This window comes from Gavia stellata, chromosome 2 (genome assembly GCF_030936135.1).
Source record: "Gavia stellata isolate bGavSte3 chromosome 2, bGavSte3.hap2, whole genome shotgun sequence".
NCBI classification, from domain to species: Eukaryota; Metazoa; Chordata; class Aves; order Gaviiformes; family Gaviidae; genus Gavia; species Gavia stellata.
In genome coordinates this window covers 4,719,063-4,738,681 of record NC_082595.1, presented here as the reverse complement: position 1 = coordinate 4,738,681, position 19,619 = coordinate 4,719,063, and the positions used below count along the sequence as shown (strand labels likewise).

Below are 19,619 nucleotides of genomic sequence, written 5' to 3'. Positions count from 1 at the left end.
ATCTCTGCTCCGGCGCCTGGAGCCTCTCCTCCCCCTCCTTCTTCACTGACCTTGGTGTCTGCAGAGTTGTTTCTCTCACATATTCTCACTCCTCTCTTCTCCGGCTGCCGCTTCCTGGTTTTTCCCCCCTTCTTAAATATGCTATCACAGAGGCGCTACCACTGTTGCTGATTAGCTCAGCCTTAGCCAGTGGCAGATCCGTCTTGGAGTCGGCTGGCATTGGCTCTATCAGACATAGGAGAAGCTTCTAGCAGCTTCTCGCAGAAGCCACCCCTGTAGCCCCCCCTGCTACCAAAGCGCTGCCACGCAAACCCAATACATTCCACCCCTCGCCTCTGTGAATCACATATTTACAAATGATCATTAAAATCTACATTCATAATACAATCTTCACAAACTTCACTCACATCAACAAAAAAGAATTACCCACAGCAAAATCAAAATAAAATCATCACAACACCAAACAAAAGTGGACAATTTACACACAATCCACCCCTCGTCCTTTCACCACAATTACAACAACAAAAATTCCCCATGATCATTCTGCACTCTAACATTGTTCAGTCCATATTTTGCCCATTACCTCTCCCAATTATGTCCTTATCTCGAATTCCTCGAGCCCCACGTTGGGCGCCAAAAAGACTGTCGTGGTTTAAGCCCAGCCGGACTAATCACCACACAGCTGCTCACTCACTCCCCTTCCTCAGCTGGACAGGAGAGAGAAAATATGAAGAAAAGGCTAGTAGGTCGAGATAAGGACATAGGGAGATCACTCACCAATTACCATCATGGGCAAAACAGACTTGACTTGGGGAAATTAGTTTAATTTATTACCAATCAAAATCAGAGTAGGATAATGAGAAGTAAAACCAAATCTTAAAAAAACCAACACTTTCCCCCCACCCCTCCCTTCTTCCTGGGCTCAACTTCACTCCCGAACCTCTTCCCCCCCCCGAGCGGCGCAGGGGGATGGGGAATGGGGGTTGCGGTCAGTTCATCACACGTTGTTTCTGCCGCTCCTTCCTCCTCACACTCTTCCCCTGCTCCAGCGTGGGGTCCCTCCCACAGGAGACAGTTCTCCACGAACTTCTCCAACGTGGGTTCTTCCCACGGGCTGCAGTTCTTCACGAACTGCTCCAGCATGGGTCCGTTCCACGGGCTGCAGTCCTTCAGGAACAGACTGCTCCAGCGTGGGTCCCCCTCGGGATCGCAAGTCCTGCCAGCAAACCTGCTCCAGCATGGGCTCCTCTCTCCACGGCTCCACAGGTTCTGCCAGGGGCCTGCTCCAGCATGGGCTTCCCACAGGATCACAGCCTCCTTCAGGCATCCACCTGCTCCAGCGTGGGGTCCTCCACGGGCTGCAGGTGGATATCTGCTCCACCGTGGACCTCCATGGGCTGCAGGGGGACAACCTGCTTCACCATGGTCTTCACCACGGGCTGCAGGGGAATCTCTGCTCCGGCACCTGGAGCCTCTCCTCCCCCTCCTTCTTCACTGACCTTGGTGTCTGCAGAGTTGTTTCTCTCACATATTCTCACTCCTCTCTTCTCCGGCTGCCGCTTCCTGGTTTTTCCCCCCTTCTTAAATATGTTATCACAGAGGCGCTACCACTGTTGCTGATTAGCTCAGCCTTAGCCAGTGGCAGATCCGTCTTGGAGTCGGCTGGCATTGGCTCTATCAGACATAGGAGAAGCTTCTAGCAGCTTCTCGCAGAAGCCACCCCTGTAGCCCCCCCTGCTACCAAAGCGCTGCCACGCAAACCCAATACACTTTCACACATGCTTTTACAAAGTAGTAACACATTAAAAAAGAGAACACATTAAAAATTGCTGTCTTCACCATTTGAACACTGAAGGGGCAAGAAGTATTGCTTTTAAACTAAAAACTAGATTTCACTTCCTTGAGCTGCCCACAGATCACACTGTAGTGGGCACTTCATTCTGCAAGTTAGTCATCAAGAAGCAACCTTCCACTTTTACAAAGTCAGCACCTACAGAGAACAATGAAGACTAGCTGCAGAACGGAAACTCTTTTACTAAAATCAAGTTCCTTCTTTATTCTTTTAATCACAATACTTTGAGTAAGAAGTATTCCCATTTACCTATTTTGTCACAGCTTAACACATCTGACACGAGCAGTTTTTAGCTATTACCTTCAGAGACGCAGAGTTTGCTTGCTCATCTACAACCCCTTTCTTCAGTACTTGGTTCTGTGCACGAAGCTGAAAAATAAGAGATGCCAATAACTATGCAAGGCAAAGGAATAAATAAAAGCCATACATTAGAACATGTATAAAGCATCATATTCTCTCATGAGAGCACCAGATGTGCATGCTTTTTAAAGTATTCCGTTCAGGTAGACAGTAGCGGTATCAGGTTGAAAAAAGTATCCAATTCATATCCTGAATTGCCAAGAAACAAGAAGTTACTTTGCCATCTGAATATTTTGGTCAAATAGAACATAATTCTTATTCAATAAATATCTTGGAAGATTAGTTACTTAAACATAGTTAAGGTTTGAATAACAGTGAAAAAGTACGGAAAAGTTGCAACTTTTTCCTTGACTAAACAAGTTCTTGTTCCTATTCAGTCCTATTTCTGTCTCTCCCCTCTTCTCCCCAAAACTGTTCATGACTGGTTCTGGAACATAAGCACGGCTCACAATAAAGTCAAAATCTGTATCAATTCAAGAAGAGCTTAACTATACCCTAATGAAAAGATACTTATTACCGGTAGCAACAGATGACCCAGAGAGAACAGCTTGACAAACGCTTCAGGAAGATGCACAAAAAGCATAGAACAAAAAGCCCTCTAAGACTTACTTCTATAGTTCACAAATCTGAGTTAAAATCACAGCAGTGAAAAGCGATACTCAAGAAATCTATTTCCCAGCCACTTCACAGAGTACCTCTACCCTGCAGCAATGAGGATACCGACAGTTCCATCTTTCCATTCCTTGATAATTGCTTGAATCCTGGCTTCTCCAATGGCAGTTTGTATTCATTTGACATGTTTGAGTCCAGCTGTTGCAGATATAAATTAAAAGGGTTTGTATAATGTTTGGGAATACCTCTGGCAGATTCATAAAAGGCAGGATTGATTCAGTGTAAAACAGCAATGGCTAATCTTTTCAGTCTGATGACTGAATATATTTGAAAGGTCAGAAGTCAGTCGACATTGCTAAGCACAGGCTTCTGCCTTGTAGTATTCCCACTGTGCCTCTCAGGCATCACAAAGGCGAGAGAAGAAACTTGCAAGAGCACCACAGAAAGACTTCCAAGCCCAGGGTTTCCCTGGCAAGAAAAAGCAGCGCAGTAGTTTTCTACGCCTTTTTTCTGCCACAGCTACTAATGCAGGAACACATCAGGCGCAGCGAATGAACTAGCTCAATCGTGCTGCGTTGAGATACCCAAACTGAAGTGTGATCCACCAAAGGCTGTCACAAGTTGGAAGAGCCTTTTGACTACTACTTCCACCAGGGTTGTGTAGGAGAGCCAGAAGCTGCAACTCGAGGGGAAGAAGAGGCTCTGAAAACACACATCCTTCTTCTGGACGGCTCTGTGAACTGAGAGGGAAAGCAATCCTTTGGCAAGTGTTTCCCTTGGCACTCCTTGAGTCTATCGAGCTCTTGTCTACCTCTCTCCTTGGCTTCCACAACACGATTAAGTGAACAGGCAAATAGCTTTCCAGGGCTACTCTCCGTTTCCACCTGCACACAATAAACAGCCAATTGAACAACTGATCATTTGCACAAAAAGGAGAGTTATCTGCAAAGGGGATCCCACAATGCCCTGGAGTTGTTGCACAAGAAGTGGGATGAGACCAAAATACAGCTCCCACAAAGAACCAATGAAACATCACAGGCTGAAAGCTGCTAGATGAAGTTCAAAGAAAGTTTTTGGACACCATTATACTAAAAGAAAGAGGATCCAGCAGCTGGAACTTTCAGAAGCTATAGTCAAAAGTCCACATTTCAAAGTTTCATTTGGGAATCAAGCAGGAAAGTCCCTCAATTACCTTAACATGAGCCATTTTTAATCTCCGAGCCACTGTAGAAAGCAACAAGAAATACGAACTCTGTGACCTACAAAGCCCCAAAGTGAATTCAGTTTTCTTAAAACGATTTTGTGGAAGCATTAAAAAAATAAATACCTGTGAGCAATTTAGATTCTGTACAGGTTTTTTTATAGCAGTTCCAAGAAGAGTATTTAAAGACGCCTCGTTGTGGAGGAAACATTCTAGGGAAAGGTGTCAAATACAGTCAAGTGCCTTGTGCCAAACACTCTGATGCTGAGCTACACAAAACCAAAGCGCTGGCTTTCTTTCCCAAGGCTGCTGAAGACCTATGCCATTCAAGACCAATGGCCTCCTCTTCCTTTTAGCGAAGAAACAAGAATGAAAAGTTCTGTATTAAGCAAGGCTCCACCACTTAAGAAGTCATCTTGAGCACCCGGGAAAGGAAAGGCATTCTCTGCTACGGGCCAGAAGTCTCTGCAAATACGCTGTTAAGCGGCACCAGAAACGGGAAGCAAAGTCACCTAGGGCAGCTGCAGAAGAATAGGAACAGACATGAGGCAAGTGTGGAATCAAGTGTCCTAATTTCCAAGACACTGCAACACCACTGAACTCCCACATCCACCAGTCAAAGCAAACTCAGGGTCTATGAGTAAGATACAAGACCAAGACCTCAATAAATATTCACACCCAAAAAGGTATCTAAGCCTCATGCCTGACTGGGAAGTGGAGAAGCAAAGGAAAGCACTGCTAGTTTCACTTCCCTGAAGTGAACCTATTATTTGGTGTAGCTGAACCCATTATTTGTCCTACTGGATGCTTTGCGGACGAGGCCACTTTGCTCCTCACGCCGGCTCGCCCAGCCAGCCCTGGGCAACGCTGCGCTCCCTCGGCACCTGCAAACTCCCACCTCCCCTGCCTGCCCAAGTTCGCCTCCACCTCCTCCTCAAGAAGAGGCGACCTTTGGGCCCCAAACACTTCACGCTGCCACAAAAATCAGCGTTTCAAGTCCTGACCAGCCCCCCGCTCCGGCTGGAGCACAGCGCCGAAGGCAGCCAAGCCGGGCGGGAGAGCGAGCTCAGGGCCCCGCCGCCCCACGGCGGCACCGGGGCAGAGCAGCCGAGCGGCGGGCCGCACGGGGAAGGCCCCCCTCCCCTCAGAGAGGCGGCCGTTAGGCGCGTAACGGCCGGCAGCCCGCGCGCAGGGAGCGGCTGGAGGGGGGCGGCGGCCGCCGCTCGCGGAGCATCAGGGACGGGCTCTGGCGCCCGATACCTTGGAGTACTCCTGAGCCAGCTTCTGGTACTTTCCCTGCAGCTCCGCGGCGGCCGCCATCCCCCCCGACGCCGGCTCGGCTCGGCGCTAACGCAGCCGCCGGCTCCGCACGCCCGCGAAGGGAAGACGCACTTCCGGGTTCAGGCGGCGGGAGTGCGATGATGTCACCACACCGCCCCGCACGCCGAGGCGAGGGAGGGCGGAGCTTAAGTCGCCGGCGCCACCATCTTGACGCAACTTCCAAGATGGCGGCACGGAGGAGGGCGGGGCCGCAAGGGGGGGAGGGCGGGGCCGCAAGGGGGGGGCGGGCGGGGCCACGTGACGCCGATGAGGCGCTCGCAGCCGCCTCTGTTGCCATAGTAACAGCCGCCGGGCCCGGCGCGGCCTCGCGGCTACGGGGCCCCACCCCGCCCAAAAAGCATCGGCCGCGCGCGGGAGCAGCCCCCGCCCGCGGGGGTTGGGGGTGCGGAGGCCGCGGGCGGTCGTGTCGGCGGATCGCGACGCGGGCAGCGGCGGGCGGTGCCCCGGCGCCGTCCCCTGCCTGGGCAGAGCGCCGGGGCCGCGGCCGCCGCTCCCCGCCCGAGGCAGGGCTGGCGCTAGGGGGAGCCCCGGGCCCGGGCCTGCGGCAGCGGGGCGCGCAGCGGCGGCGGAGGGGCGGTCCCCCCGGTCCCGCCGCCGTTGGCTGAGGGCCCGCTCCTCAGGCAGCGCCCGGCGGAGCCTGAGCTTGGGGTGTGTTGCCGGGGGAGGGGGTCCGGCGTGGGGCCTGTTACCTGCCTGCCAGGGAAGGAGCCTGCGGCGCGGCGTGCGTTGCTCTTTCAGAGGGCACTACAGCTCTTGTAATGCCCGAATACCCACAGAAACTGAGGCAAATAATACATTTTTTGCAGCTCCATAGGTGAAGAAATGAAACAAAAGGCAGCTAAGTGATTTCTCGTGCTTCACAAGAAGTGGGTGGCAGGGATGGGATTAATCAGTGCCAGCACTTGGCTCTTCCTTGCTGCCTTCAACCTTCAGTGCCGTTATATCCCAATGAAGGGAAACACGGCTAAATCACAGGTTACTGCAGTGCCATCAGTTTGCTCTCAAGCCGCAGAAACCCGAATTCCACAGTCTCGGGGGTCATTTTGAATATCTGCACCCTGTGGTTGCCGGGGGGGCCCTTCTCCGCTGCCTCCAGCCTGTGGGTCCCTTTGTTTCAAAGCCTTCTTTCAGCTTCTCCACCATTCAGCCATCCTCGAGAGATTGCTTAGATTTGCTCAGATTTGCCAAACATGTGAATGTGTATATACCACCAGCAGAATCTGAAGACATCATAATCGGTGTATTTGGTCCCGCCAGATATCCAGCCAATGCAGGATTTGGTTTCTGAAAATGGCTGGAAACAGATGTGTAAGGAAAAGAAGGCAAAAATGTGATGATACTTCACCAGCATATTCAGAGCATCTGGTGATTTGCAGGTTAAGGGCTTCCTGGTCTAGGATGGAGATGTATAAGCAAATTACGATTATTTTTGTTCAGTTTCCATGGTATCATTTTTTTCTACTTTTTTTCCAGCATGGTGTCTTCATAGCCTTTCCTCAGTAGTGGGTAGTGCTAGAGGTGCTAAATCATCATTTTCTTACCTCCTTTTCTTATTGTTTCCCTTAAGTAGGAGTAGATAGTAGATGCCTGTAATGGAAGCTAATCCTTTTCCTTAGTCTTGAGGCTTTGGTGGTGTGTGCTGTTCTTTTGCTTATCACAGTAGTGGAGTTGGCAAGCACTAAATATGATACGGTGGCCAGATTAGTAACTATGTTTGTATCTCCACAGGAAGTCTTAGTGTTGGAGGACATGTCACTCATCCATATTGCCACGAACCGAGACTGCACATTTTTAGGAAGTCTGAAAGGGCAAAAAAGCAAAACACATATTGTCACTGTTCAGCCAAATGATCTTGCCACTGTTCTGCATGACCAGAAAAGCTTAAATAGCAATACTGGAATAAGAAATAAGGAAGCTCTAGTTTTTAATATTAGAGCCATGATAGGCTACTCCTTCCACTCCATTTTGCATTCCCTACAGAAGTTCTGAACGAAGTAAATGGAGTTTGTAATTGCCGTTCAGCACACCAGGGTTAACAGCATCATACCTTGCATGGTGTGTCCTCACATGTCAGTGCAGTAAATTTTATACTGGAAAATTATGAAAAACCTTTACAATTGATTCTAAGCCTCCATTTTTAGGTTTGCATTTTCTAGCATATGTCTTTCATGAAATGTTAGATTGAAATGCTTTGAACATACTTTGCAAAATACAGCAAAAGGTTTGTGCTGTGTTCAAGGATGCTTTTGTGATAAAATTTTCTCCTTGTATCTGGTGCAGCGAATGCTGGCAGAGGGGTTTCACAGCTGAAAGCTGGGACAGGGAGCTGAGGGAATTACAGTGCCTAGTTGTAGCAGAATGAATTGCTTTCCCCCTGACAACAACGGTGTTTCTGACTGGGCAGCTAGCATTCAGGGTGGAGGAACACAGAATTTATTTGCCTGCATCCATCCAGAATGGCAAGATCCAAATGTACATTATATAGGGCATTTATCATGGGAGGTAATGCCAGTTTCTTAAAACACAAACAGATGGAGTGAATCAAAAGATGGGTGCTTTTACTTCTTAAAGGCGGTAAGGCTGAGAGCTGATGGCAGGATTTTGAGGCTCAACAGAACAGCTCTGCTTCAATGTATTTTAAGCATCAGGCCAACCTCTTGTATTTTGAAGTAGTCTTGTCTCTTACCCAGTTTCTCATGGATCCTGGAGTCCCCGTAATGTTAGGAACATATAATGTAATTTATCACTGTTCCATGGTGGTACTTGGTGAACAGCTTGAGTCAAAGTTCTCCAAACATACAGGTCACAAAAGTTATGTGGCTTGTTTTGGTTTGGTTTTTTTTTTTTCCTAACTTTCTCATAGGAAATTCTCAGATTCATCCTACTGATTTGTCATTGCAGCTGCAGCGCTACTTCTCCTACTTTCAGCTGTGAAAAAAAAAAGTCTTTATTGTGCTGTTTCCTCGCAAGCACTTTCTTCACACTCATCTCTCCCTAGAGAGCAAGGTTGCCCAACCGCTGCACGGGAGAGGCGCACAATGCGTGTTGCTGCAGCATGATGTCGTAATGCTGCCTTGTCAGTGACTCGGTATGTAATTGCAAAGGACTGATCCTGTCATCAAGAAGTTCAGAGCAAGAGAGGTCAAGTGAGTGGAATGCCGAGCAGCATGGGGTGGTTGCCACAGGACCCCCCAAACTACTACCTTCTGCATATCCACCCACGTGAATATAAGTACACGTTATGGCTGCAGAACTTAATGCAAGCTAAAACATGACGTGTTGAGCAAAGAAATCCCTTACAAGGGTCATAGCATTTTTGCTTGTCTTGTTGGCTTTCATGGGGGAGAACGGAGAGCAAAGGATATACGGTGGAACAGAGGCTGTCTTTTCTTCTGTCTGTGCTCAGCAGCTAGTATAACAGCTGTTGAATTTTAGATGCTGTCTCAAGATATATAATTTATTTAAGAATTACAGTGATTGTTTCGGTATGTTCTGTATTCAAGCACGTTTATCCTCCCTTCCCTGCTGAAACAGTGCCTTCTCCTCTGTCCGATTCGTCAGAACTTGTACTCACATACCCTGTGAATAGGTGCAGGTAGAGAAATAAACAAAGAATATATTTTGAATTATCCAGGACGTTTTCTGTGCTTTGGGAAAATAAACTTCATTGTCATCACTTACATGCTTACAAGTATTCACAACAAAAGGGTTTCTAAGGTCCAGAAAAAATTCAAAAATGATTGGAAGAGAGCCATCTTCAGTCATCAGGCTTTCACAAGCAATGCATAAACCACATCCTCGGAAGCTGCAAACACCCTAAACTGGTGTTTTGTTTCTGTTATCTTAGCAACGGCAAGTATCAACAGCAGGATATGTGCTTACGATACGCGCTCGTTATTTCTCATGGTGACTCTGTAACAAACCGTTGGTTATATACAACCTTTCACCCCTTTCAAAAGCTGATTGTTCTGATAAAATAAAAAAAAAGAGCCAAGTACTGAAAAAAAAAAGTATGTGCATGTACAGGTACGCACTTCACAGAACAGTTTCTTTTAATTATTTCTGGTGTTCAGTATCATAATTTCAGTGTTTCCGTAGGATTTAAAAATAGAAATGAAAACAAGTCTCTCTCTCTCTCTCGCATCCCTTCCCAGCCCATAGGATAAATAGCTTGAGTCATCTATAGGGTGTGTGCGTGGCCAGGGGAGTGGTGCCTTTGTGTAAAAAGAAATTGCTGAGAACGAGAAGATGGAAAAGCTGAGCAGGCAGCTGCCTGTGGTAATTCAGAGTTGACTTTGCAGCTCACGTTCCACTCGGGTACAACACATACCAGCCCCTGGTGCAACAGTAGCAACTTCTGTATCTTCACAGCAAATCCTTACCCATACTCACTCGGTAATACAGCAGAACTTAGTAACTGCTGAGAAAGTTTATTTTTCTTCCATTTTTTTTGAATGCGGAATTCTCCCTCTTCCAGGAAAAGGAAACCTCTTCCCTAGCTCTGCCATCTTTTGTTGAAGGTCTACACATCTTCTACAGCTTTTCCTCTCTTCATGCTTGCAGGGGCTATAGCTGAGAAACGGTGGCCCAGCTAAGACTGCCTGCCCCCAGATCACAGAATCACAGAATCACTAAGGTTGGAAAAGACCTGTAAGATCATCAAGTCCAACCATCAACAAACCCCACCATGCCCACTAAACCATGTCCCACAGTGCCTCGTCCACATGTTCCTTGAACACCTCCAGTGATGGTGACTCCACCACCTCTCTGGGCAGTTTATTCCAGTGTCTCACCACTCTCTCAGTAAAGACATTTTTCCTAATATCCAGCCTGAACCTCCCCTGGCGCAACTTGAGGCCATTTGCTCTTGTCCTGTCGCTAGTCACTTGGGAGAAGAGACCAACACCCACCTCCCCACAACCCCCTTTCAGGTCATTGTAGAGAGCGATGAGGTCTCCCCTCAGCCTCCTCTTCTCCAGACTGAACAACCCCAGTTCCCTCAGCCGCTCCTCATCAGACTTGTGCTCTACAGTCTTGCACATTTGCTGGAGAAAGAAAAATAAAAGCAATGTACATTAAATCCCAAGAGACAAATTGTCCAATTTCATAGAGAAAGATAAAAGACTGAATTGAGAAGGAGCGTTGTGAAGATTGTACAGTGAGAAGTGGATGCTCTGTCATGTACACCAGTTGTGGACACAGACCTGCAGCCTCTGAAAGAAGTCCCGACTCGCCCGTGCGAGTAACATCAACAGACCAGGAGCTGTTACCTGCAGCATAGATGGCATGGGTTTGTCTTCATTGTCTCAAATCTGCAGAGAGAGACACACACGCAGAGAAAGGAAAGAGATCCGGCAGATTTACCAGTAGTTTCGGAAACATTTTAATCAGAACTATTCCTGTTCATGAGCATTATTTTTTATTTTTAAAAAGATTGTGGCACCTCCAGAAAGAATTTGGACTTTTGGAATGAGCTAAAGCCAGGTCTTTGGTGTGTAAAGGCTGTCGCGGAAAAAGAAGCGGGATGGAGGAGACGCGGGGCAGGGTTCCTCACTGAGAGAGCGGGGGGAGAAGGCACAACATGCCATGCGGAAGGAGAAAGTGCTAAACAGTTATTTGTACATCGCAAGCCCGGCGATGGAAAACATGAACTTGAAGCAGTGGAAGGGGGGGACGGCCCGGGAGGATCGAAAGGCAGCAGGGGAGCATTACGATCAAACTGACTGCTGAAAAAAGTGCCTTGGCGGAGACAGGTTTGTCTTTGCGGATTAGGATGAACTGGGAAGGAGAAACAGCGTGAGGAGCAAAGCAGTGTCGGTTTTGAATCCTAACAATGGGAGGAGGAAGAATCTTAGGGGGGATTACGAGGCTGAGACGGACTATATTAGCATTTTTAAAAGTATGAATGGTCCAATTTTTTTTTTTTTTTTCATTTTATTGCATTTTATTACATTTTATGGGGGGTTTTATGCAGTTCTCTGGGGTTTTGTGTGGTTATGATACTGACCAGATAAAAGCAGCATTATTTCAGCCCAGTCAAATATCACATACCTTTAAGACATGAACTTGAGTGCACTTAAAGGGACATGTGTAGTAATTAATCAAGGAACGACACAGTTGGTCAGAAATATTTTCTTTTTTTTTTTTTGTAAAATATGGGATTAGGCTTCCAGGCCTCTACACTTTAGAAAGAAATAAAATGCAGAGAAGTTTTTACAAAAAGAAAAAAAAAAAAACAAAACAAAACCAAAAAAACTCTGTAGAACTTCATTATGATCTGTAAATAATCTATGTAATGATTTAAAAGAGTTAAAAGTTTTCCAGGATTTAAAAAACCCCTAAATTTCAACATGACAGTAGTTTATTGGAATGGTTTTAGATAAGAAGACAAGCTGCTTAACCTAGATGAAATTCATCTAGAAGTAAGAGAACACATAATATTACTAAAAATTGAAGCTTAATTGTTATTGCCAGCTACCCATCCCTAAGCATTCATTCATCTGCAAACCAGCATTCCTTAGAGAGAAGGTAGGCACGAGCCACTTGAGCGAGCCAGCAAAGAAAGGAAGATTCGCAGAACCACGCCGCACTATTTTCCACCTCTAATTGCAGCCCATATTTCTGTGTATAGCTCAGCACTAAAATGAAATTTGGTATCAAGATCGACCCGGGGTGTTTACGCTTCTCCTCGTTATGAGCCACTGTATATGATAAAGAAAACAGCAACGCTACCAGATCCAGGGTATTTGCGAAGTTGGACGCCAACAAGTAGGGATTAACAACAACATCGGAAATAATGAGCCTTGACAGATCTGGGGTTAAATATTTTAAAATTAGATCCTGCTGAAAGCCGAATCTTGTCGCTTAGCAACGGCTGCATGGGATGCTGCTGTCACTCAGCGGATGCTTCTCTGGGGAGTTAACGTTACGCTCACAGAAAATGGGTTATGATTGGGTCAAGGTGACATCATGCAGCACGGCGGCATCGGTTTTTTAAGGTGGCGTACAACACGATCGCACTCGAGTTAATACCCCGATTTGCGTAGCCACTCAGAGATTTAAGGAGACATCTTTTCTTTTGAAACGGCTCAGCTCTGCCTATGCCTTACCTGCCCCGCGGAAGGGCTCGCAGAGCCTGCGTGAAACGGCAGGGCATTTCAGCCGGCACACCGTAGTCAAACTCAACAGGTGAACTTTCCTTCTTTTCAAATTACTCAGAGCCAAAAGAAAAGCAAAATGCCTGTAATTTGTGGAGGTCTGGCTGTGTATTCAGAGCATGGAAACCTCCACCAGCAGTTCGGAAAACACGCACAAAGCTTATGAGAGAGAATAAAATGTACCCTTACTGAAAATAACTGAAAATTTAGTTTGCTGAGCTAATTTTAGCATTTAAACCAACTGGGAACCTACTGGATCTTAGGAAGAAACAAAGCTACCAAGTTAATTAAATCGAAAAAAGCCTTTGAGGCATGAAATCTATTTTTAAAAGCGATGCTGTGTAAAGGTTGAAATAGGCACCTACAGAGATTTTTCTGAACACTTGCCTGCCAACTGCAAAGCACATAAGCACATCAGCGCTTCTGAGGTCGGTCTGATAGAGACCAAGCTGCATCTCTAGGCATGAAAATACCCAAGTGCTTAACTGCTACCAGCGTCTTTGTAATGGATACAGAAATTAGGTACTCAGTCCAATCTACGCTGCCCACTAGGGCTTGGAGAGTCAAGATGCTATGGAAATGGAGATTATGGCAACCAGAATAAAAGCAACACTCAGGTAGACATACCTAGTTTTAAGAAACTGGATGCTCTTCTCTGAACGTTGAAAAAGCACAGACAAGTACTTGGTTGAGGGTAGTCATTCCGATGACTCAAACGAAGTGTGACGCTGGCAAATGTAGCATCTCCTATAAAGACATGAGGCAAAGACACCTTTGATCTGTCCCCACTGTTTTAAACAAAAAAACCCCCAACCCTGTAGATAACTGCAAAACGAGCTGAAATACATAGCATGGCTGACAAATCTTGTGCTTCTTCCTTTATTTGGACAGGCTGTGCCAAAAGGGAGCAGGAAGGTTACCAGGAGAGATCACAGAGAGTCAGGATCAAGACAGAGCTCATTAAATCACGTTCCAGGTCATGAACTACCAACTTTTTCCGCCAACTGGGGCCTCACCGTTTGGCAGTGACGGGAAGAGAACAAAGGCATGGACATACTAGTTGATAACACGATGAGTCGACCGTATGTGACCGTGATAAAGGCCATGACAAGCCTAGGACATGCCGGGCAAGAGTGCTGCTGCAAAGCCAGGGAAGGTATTAAGGCCAGGTTACAAAAAACACCAGCACTCTGCAAGAGTGTCTGCAGCTCTTCTCACGCACGTGCCAGCAGGCTGAATGCAAACTGGAATTGAAATGCAAACTGTAGAGAAAAGTGGTTAAGAGCAGCGAAGATCATGTCTTCCAAATGGATACCAAATAATCTTTGTTTGTTTAATAAGTCAAGAGCCTAAGGAGGGAAATGATTGCTTTTGTACTGATGCAATAGGGAAACAAACACTCTGATGTTTAACGAAGAGCTGTTTAAACTAACACTGGCAGAGGGTAGTTAATAATCTTACATTAGCTTCAAGTAGTTTATAACTGTACGAGCAAGTAGCTTTCAGGAGAGCCTTCTGGAAGAAAAGGGAGAACAAGAAACCCGAAAATTCAAGGGTGAACAAGAAAACCGAAAATTCAAGCAGAGACGATACTGCTTTGCCGTCTCAAGCGTAAGAATAACTCTCACAGGTAAAATCAGGGAAGAGAGTTTCTATGTCCAAATACGCTGGGAAAGTTCACAGGAACACTGTGGGACTAACCTTCATCCGTGATCACCCTGAAGCACGCCAGATCCTGTATTTTCTCTGACTACTCAAACTAAGAACACTTACAGGTATCTGGAAGCTGAAGATCTGTGAAAGTATAACTGTATTCTGTGTCAAATTTAGACGGCCATTTTTTCCAAATAAATCTCATCTATTAAGTATTTCCTCAACAAATGTCCTTAAAATACAGCTGGAATAAGTGGGTAATTGCTTCAGTTAATGCTTTATTTTGAGAGTTGTGGCTCCATACAGAGGGTAATTTTCAGCAAAGTCGTAACAGAGGAAAACACTCTTGGGAAATTTAACAACGAACTTAAGGCTGTGTTAGCACAATATAGTGAATAGCAATTAGAAAGATATCATTAACATATGATACATAGCTGTGATTTTGTCCAAACTAATTAGAGCAGTTGTTCTCTTTTATTAAGAGGAACACTAAATCAAAGATATTACTAGCACGTATATATTCTGTAATTTGTGATTTAAATATTATTTGATACGGCGATGAAGGCAAGTTTTTGTTAAAATCTACCATATCGCTTCAAGTGGTGCAAAAGAAACTGTTGTATTTCCATCAAAAACAACAGAGGAGACTTAACCTAGTGATAGTGGTAGGTTAAAAAAAATGAAAAAAAGGAGAGATGGACCAGTGTCCGCTTGTAAGGGAGGTAAGTGTCACATCACATCTTGTTTCCCTCCTCTGATACTTCTGCCTCTCAGGCACTGGTGGCCTGCGAGCAGCAAGCCAAGGCAAGTGGGAAGTGGGATGGGGAGTATTTCGTTCCTGCTAGTGCAGAGGGGAGCGTTCCCACCTGTGTGCCTTCCATAAGGCCTTATGTATAAAGACCCAACAGATGCCATAAATCATAGCCAGAGAAAGTAAACACTGAAAAAACACCAAACAAGACCTATGCAGCTTTATCCAGGGACACGTTTTTCAAATTCCCCGTCCTGTATTACGCTGTTGATCCTTTGAGTATCATACAAGCAACTTAGCCGCAGCGATATGGATACAGAACTGTAAATAATCACTGATGCTTCATCAGAAAAAGATTTGAGTTATTTCTGTTTAAACAAATGCTTTGCACAGGAGGGCAAAAGGTATGCAGTAGTATTTCAGCAGTTTCCAAGATGTCAAAACATTCCTCGAGTTCCAAGTTAAAGGGTGAAATCTTGGCCTTAAAAAGATGCTCTTCAAGCATTACGGGCCAGCTATGGATGAACCTGACCGTAAGCAAACCGTCCTATGGATTGGTAGGCTTCGGTTGTCGTACAGATGACTTCCACACGCATCCAACAGTCTTAACCAAGCCGAGACGTCCAATGAATTTGGACGTTTGGCTTTTTACACTAGCCCAGTCTTGTGGAAGAGACTGAAACGGCAAGGTAGGGGACTCGGAGCAGCATCTGAGACCAGGGTCTGTAGATAAAGAGAGAACACAGCACTTTCTGTTTGCAATGCTGTTTATTTTAGAAAAGCCCCTTTGATCATCTGAATGAAAAATGTGGGCAGAAAAGTCACAAATGTTATAAAACAAAGTTTATTCTGCAATATTTTGTCATAATGAATTGCATCTCTTTGGTAAAAATAAACTTTATAAACATTTTAATTAACAGAGATTAGCATACAAAAAACTAAACTTCTGTAAATCGTCTTTAAAACAGGTAAAGGACTAAACTGGAGGAAAAAGGGTTAGAATTGGTCACCTACTGGCAAAATTATTCTAAACAAACCCAAGGACATTGCTTATGCTACATTAGAAACAAGCTAACGGGAACGGTTTAAAAACAACTCTGGTTCATTTGATCAGAAAGCATTCTTACAATTCACTTTTAAATAAATAATAGTTACAATGAATTGGCAATTATAAAATGTTTTATATCGCTATATGGCAGTAACATAATACTTTTAATTATGCACTTTTTAGTTTGAAGAAATGTACATTTATAAAACAGACTTGATAATGGCACTGGCAGTTAGGTGTGAAGAATGTGCTTTAAAGATATAATGGCAGGTGCAACATTTAAAATATTCTACCTTTTCTTTTCAATAAATATTTTGACTACACCACTATTAACGTGTATGAGCATACTTTGCTTTAACCAAAGCTTGTACTGCCTTTTCAGGCTGATGAAAAGTTGCGAACCATACAACTTCCATTTTACAGTCAGATTTTAAAACGAGTGATGCGACTTTTGCAAAAGCAGTCATTTAGTATTGGAATCTGAAAGGCCAATACAGGTTCGCACAGTATTCACATCAGATTTATCCTGAACAGAGCAGCCTCCCTTGTACACGAGTCTCACACACTTCCTCACTGTATTTAAAGAATTGAATGTGGTTCATTAATACTTTTCTTGCCAAAATATATCCGAGTCAACCATTGGCATCAACATTTTACATATGTCACTAAAAAAACCCCCAAAACCCAACAATCAAAATAACTTTTAATTATACTCCATTTATACTATATACACCAGGGTCTCTAACTGAGGTGGCAAACAAACCCAAACCCAATGCTAGGTACGTAAGCGGAAGGAAGGACAGCGATTCTTCCACTCCCAAGAGGGGTGCTCCACGACGGAGCTGGCGGCCTTTGCCTGCCAAAACGTGTGGGCAGAGGCGTGGGACAACGTGGTGGAATAGGTCAGGGGCACAGATCAGCTGCCTTCTCCTTCGCGAAGGGGAGAGGGAAGATGGCAAAGCGTGGAGAGCGTGGCCCCGCGTCCCCCCTTCCACAATCCCGGTTCTCCCAGGCTGAAAGCTGTGAGGATGGATGCAGCTTTCACTGTTAACTTCTGATTAGTATGGTTTTATTGCTCATTGCATACGGTAATTAAATGCATTGTTAGCATCCCAACCCCATCCCTTCAGAAATGCTGAAGTCCTTATCACCAACTTCAGGGTTAACAGCGGTACAGCCACACTCCTAGTAAGTATTAACCTTCTCAAATTTTATCTGAGGCAAAAAAATAATTCAGGACCAAAGCAAACCACGGAGCCGACTACGACCGCGGTTTCCAGAATACTTGGACCTTGATCCAGCTTTCACTGGAAGCTACAGAAAAGCTGCAACCACCTTCAGCGGGAGCCAGGCAGCACCCCTCTTCAACAGCGTGCAACTGAAATCATGGCACCGAGCAAAATCCCAGACTGCTAACGATGTTTCTGTGTAGCTGAATCCTCGTTTTTGCATTGACACAAACTCTGCCCTTTGCAGTTTTCCATCCAAGGTACAAAAGCAACCCGTGAGCAGAAAGCAGTTCCACCAAGCTTTCACATCTCCACATCCCAAAATCCTACGAACCACTGCGTCGGTACTTAATTTTCCTTTAAATAGCGAGTTTTACCCCTATTATCCATGAGTAACACACCCGGTATCAGATCTAATTGGCTAATGCACCACTTGTGATATCCAGAAGACATACCCGTCTGCACACATGTTGCCCTGTTATGGGTGTAGGCTAATGGGTGTTCACACAAAGCAAGAATGCAGCAGAGTATTTATCTTCCCTTTCAAGAAATAAAACAAATCATGCTTAAAACTGAAATAATTGGAAAAAGAAAAAAAAAAAAGAACCACTTTTTTTTCTCCTAGTGTTTGTGCTTTAAAAAAAAAAAATAGCGTTGGCTTTAAATTCCAAAACACAAAGAACCTCAAATATTTCAGGCTTGATCCAACAGCCATTGAGTCAGCGGGAGCACCACCGTTGTCTTCAAGAGGCACTGGAACTGGCCCTCAGAGCAACAGACCTTCAGCAGCATGGCTGTGTTCGTATTTAAAGTAGACAGTTTATGGCAGTATTCATAAAGAGACTGACAAATAAGAAAAGAAAACCCCAAACCCCCACACTGATCGAAGGAAGGCCTCCAAATAGCCAGAAAAATACCCCGTTAGGGAAAGGTTAACTTTTGGCTCAATCCAGCACTGTTTTCAACAACCGAAACAGTGGACATTGGTTTCCTCGGTGGCCCTGCTCCTAATTTTCAACCAGCTTGCCCAACACCTGCTGGAAGCAATAGCTTCGTGTGTGAGCGAGAACGTTTATGGCACATCACGCTACCTTTCGAAAACAGGAAAGATGACCTTTGATAGTTGTATTCGATTCTGCAACATACTTAAGGCATCCTTATACTCGCAGTACTGTTAAAACCCCCTCCAACAGAACTGCTTACCCATTTTTGAACAGAAAAACTTTAAAAAAAAAAAAAAGCCATCATCTACAAGAAGATGTAAGCAATCACCACTGATTTTAAAAGAAAAAAAAATAGGAAAAAAGTTCACCATACCATGAAAACATTTTTGGCCGAAGGATGTCTGGGGATGATACAGAGATTCTTTTATTGCAAAAATGAATCGTGAAGGAATTTCTTCCCACAACAGAGAGGTCCTCCTGAGCTACGATGTACATCCGAAGGCTGAAGCCCAGCCTTGCCCGTTAGATGCCCCGTATTGCGTCAGGAGCCTGGTAGGACTCACACAGCACAAGGCACAGTGATCTGGGAAACAAGAGGTACGGACAGCCCACGGGACAAAAACAACGCACGTCAGGGGGGCAAGGGGCAAAAAACCCAAAAGCAATTCAGGGTTCGCTGATCCAAACGGAAGCTATTCTATTTTGTCTCAGATTAGGGGTGAGATGTTCCCTTTTCAGCAGCCGTTCACCACCTAGGCCACCTAAAGCCTCCATCTCGTCCACGTTGTCACCACCATCAGCTGCTGGGCTCTTTTTCCGCCCCCCCAAATCGGTATAGGGGAGCAGAAGGGTAGATGTTGCAGGACTATGTAGCTACTACGTATTCAAGGGTGGTGGTAACACGAGGACAACATTAAACTTGGCAAGTGGCAGCTTTCCTTGTTGGCTACATCCAAGGTGCGTGTATGCACACGTGCACCTGCGTGAAAAGGACACGCACCCCCCCAAAAAGGATAATTTGTCTTAAGATAAAAAAAAAAAACCACACAACCTATTTTCTTTCAGGAATCTGACCTGCACACAGCAGATTTGGGGGAAGGAGTTAAAAAAAAAAATAAAGAAAACTGAGGGTGGTACCCACCTCAGCTACCCCTTATCCCCACTCTTCCAGGGGGTATTTAGCATCTTGCTGAAAGCAGCTCCTGGAGTGCTACAGGTTTTCAGCCGCTATGTCAGATGGGCTGAGATCTGCGGCCACTCGGAGCTGCTTCACCAGCGTTTCCATGGGACCTGTCTCAGAAGAGCGAAGAGAGGACGGGTGGGAGGAGGCAACCGAGGCCAGGAACCTTTTTCCCCCCCTTTCTTTCTTTTTCCTCCTCCTTTTTAAGCCTTTACATGGAAGTCAGAGCCCTTAGACAGGGCAAAATTCACCTCTGCAGATGCGGCCAGCAGAGATGTAAATATGATCCGC

General features: G+C 45.5%; 1 protein-coding gene across 1 annotated transcript in view; it reads right to left on the bottom strand.

Annotated features, from left to right (window-relative positions):
* PPP1R21 (protein phosphatase 1 regulatory subunit 21) overlaps positions 1 to 5,345 on the bottom strand; it is a 36,109-nt gene extending 30,764 nt beyond the window's left edge. The window contains exons 1-2 of the mRNA XM_059834127.1: positions 5,286 to 5,345; positions 2,153 to 2,221 (exon numbers count right to left, since the gene is read on the bottom strand). Coding sequence (XP_059690110.1) covers positions 2,153 to 2,221; positions 5,286 to 5,345 — 129 coding nt within the window. The remainder of the gene's footprint in view (positions 1 to 2,152; positions 2,222 to 5,285) is intronic.
* Positions 5,346 to 19,619: the final 14,274 nt, after the last annotated feature.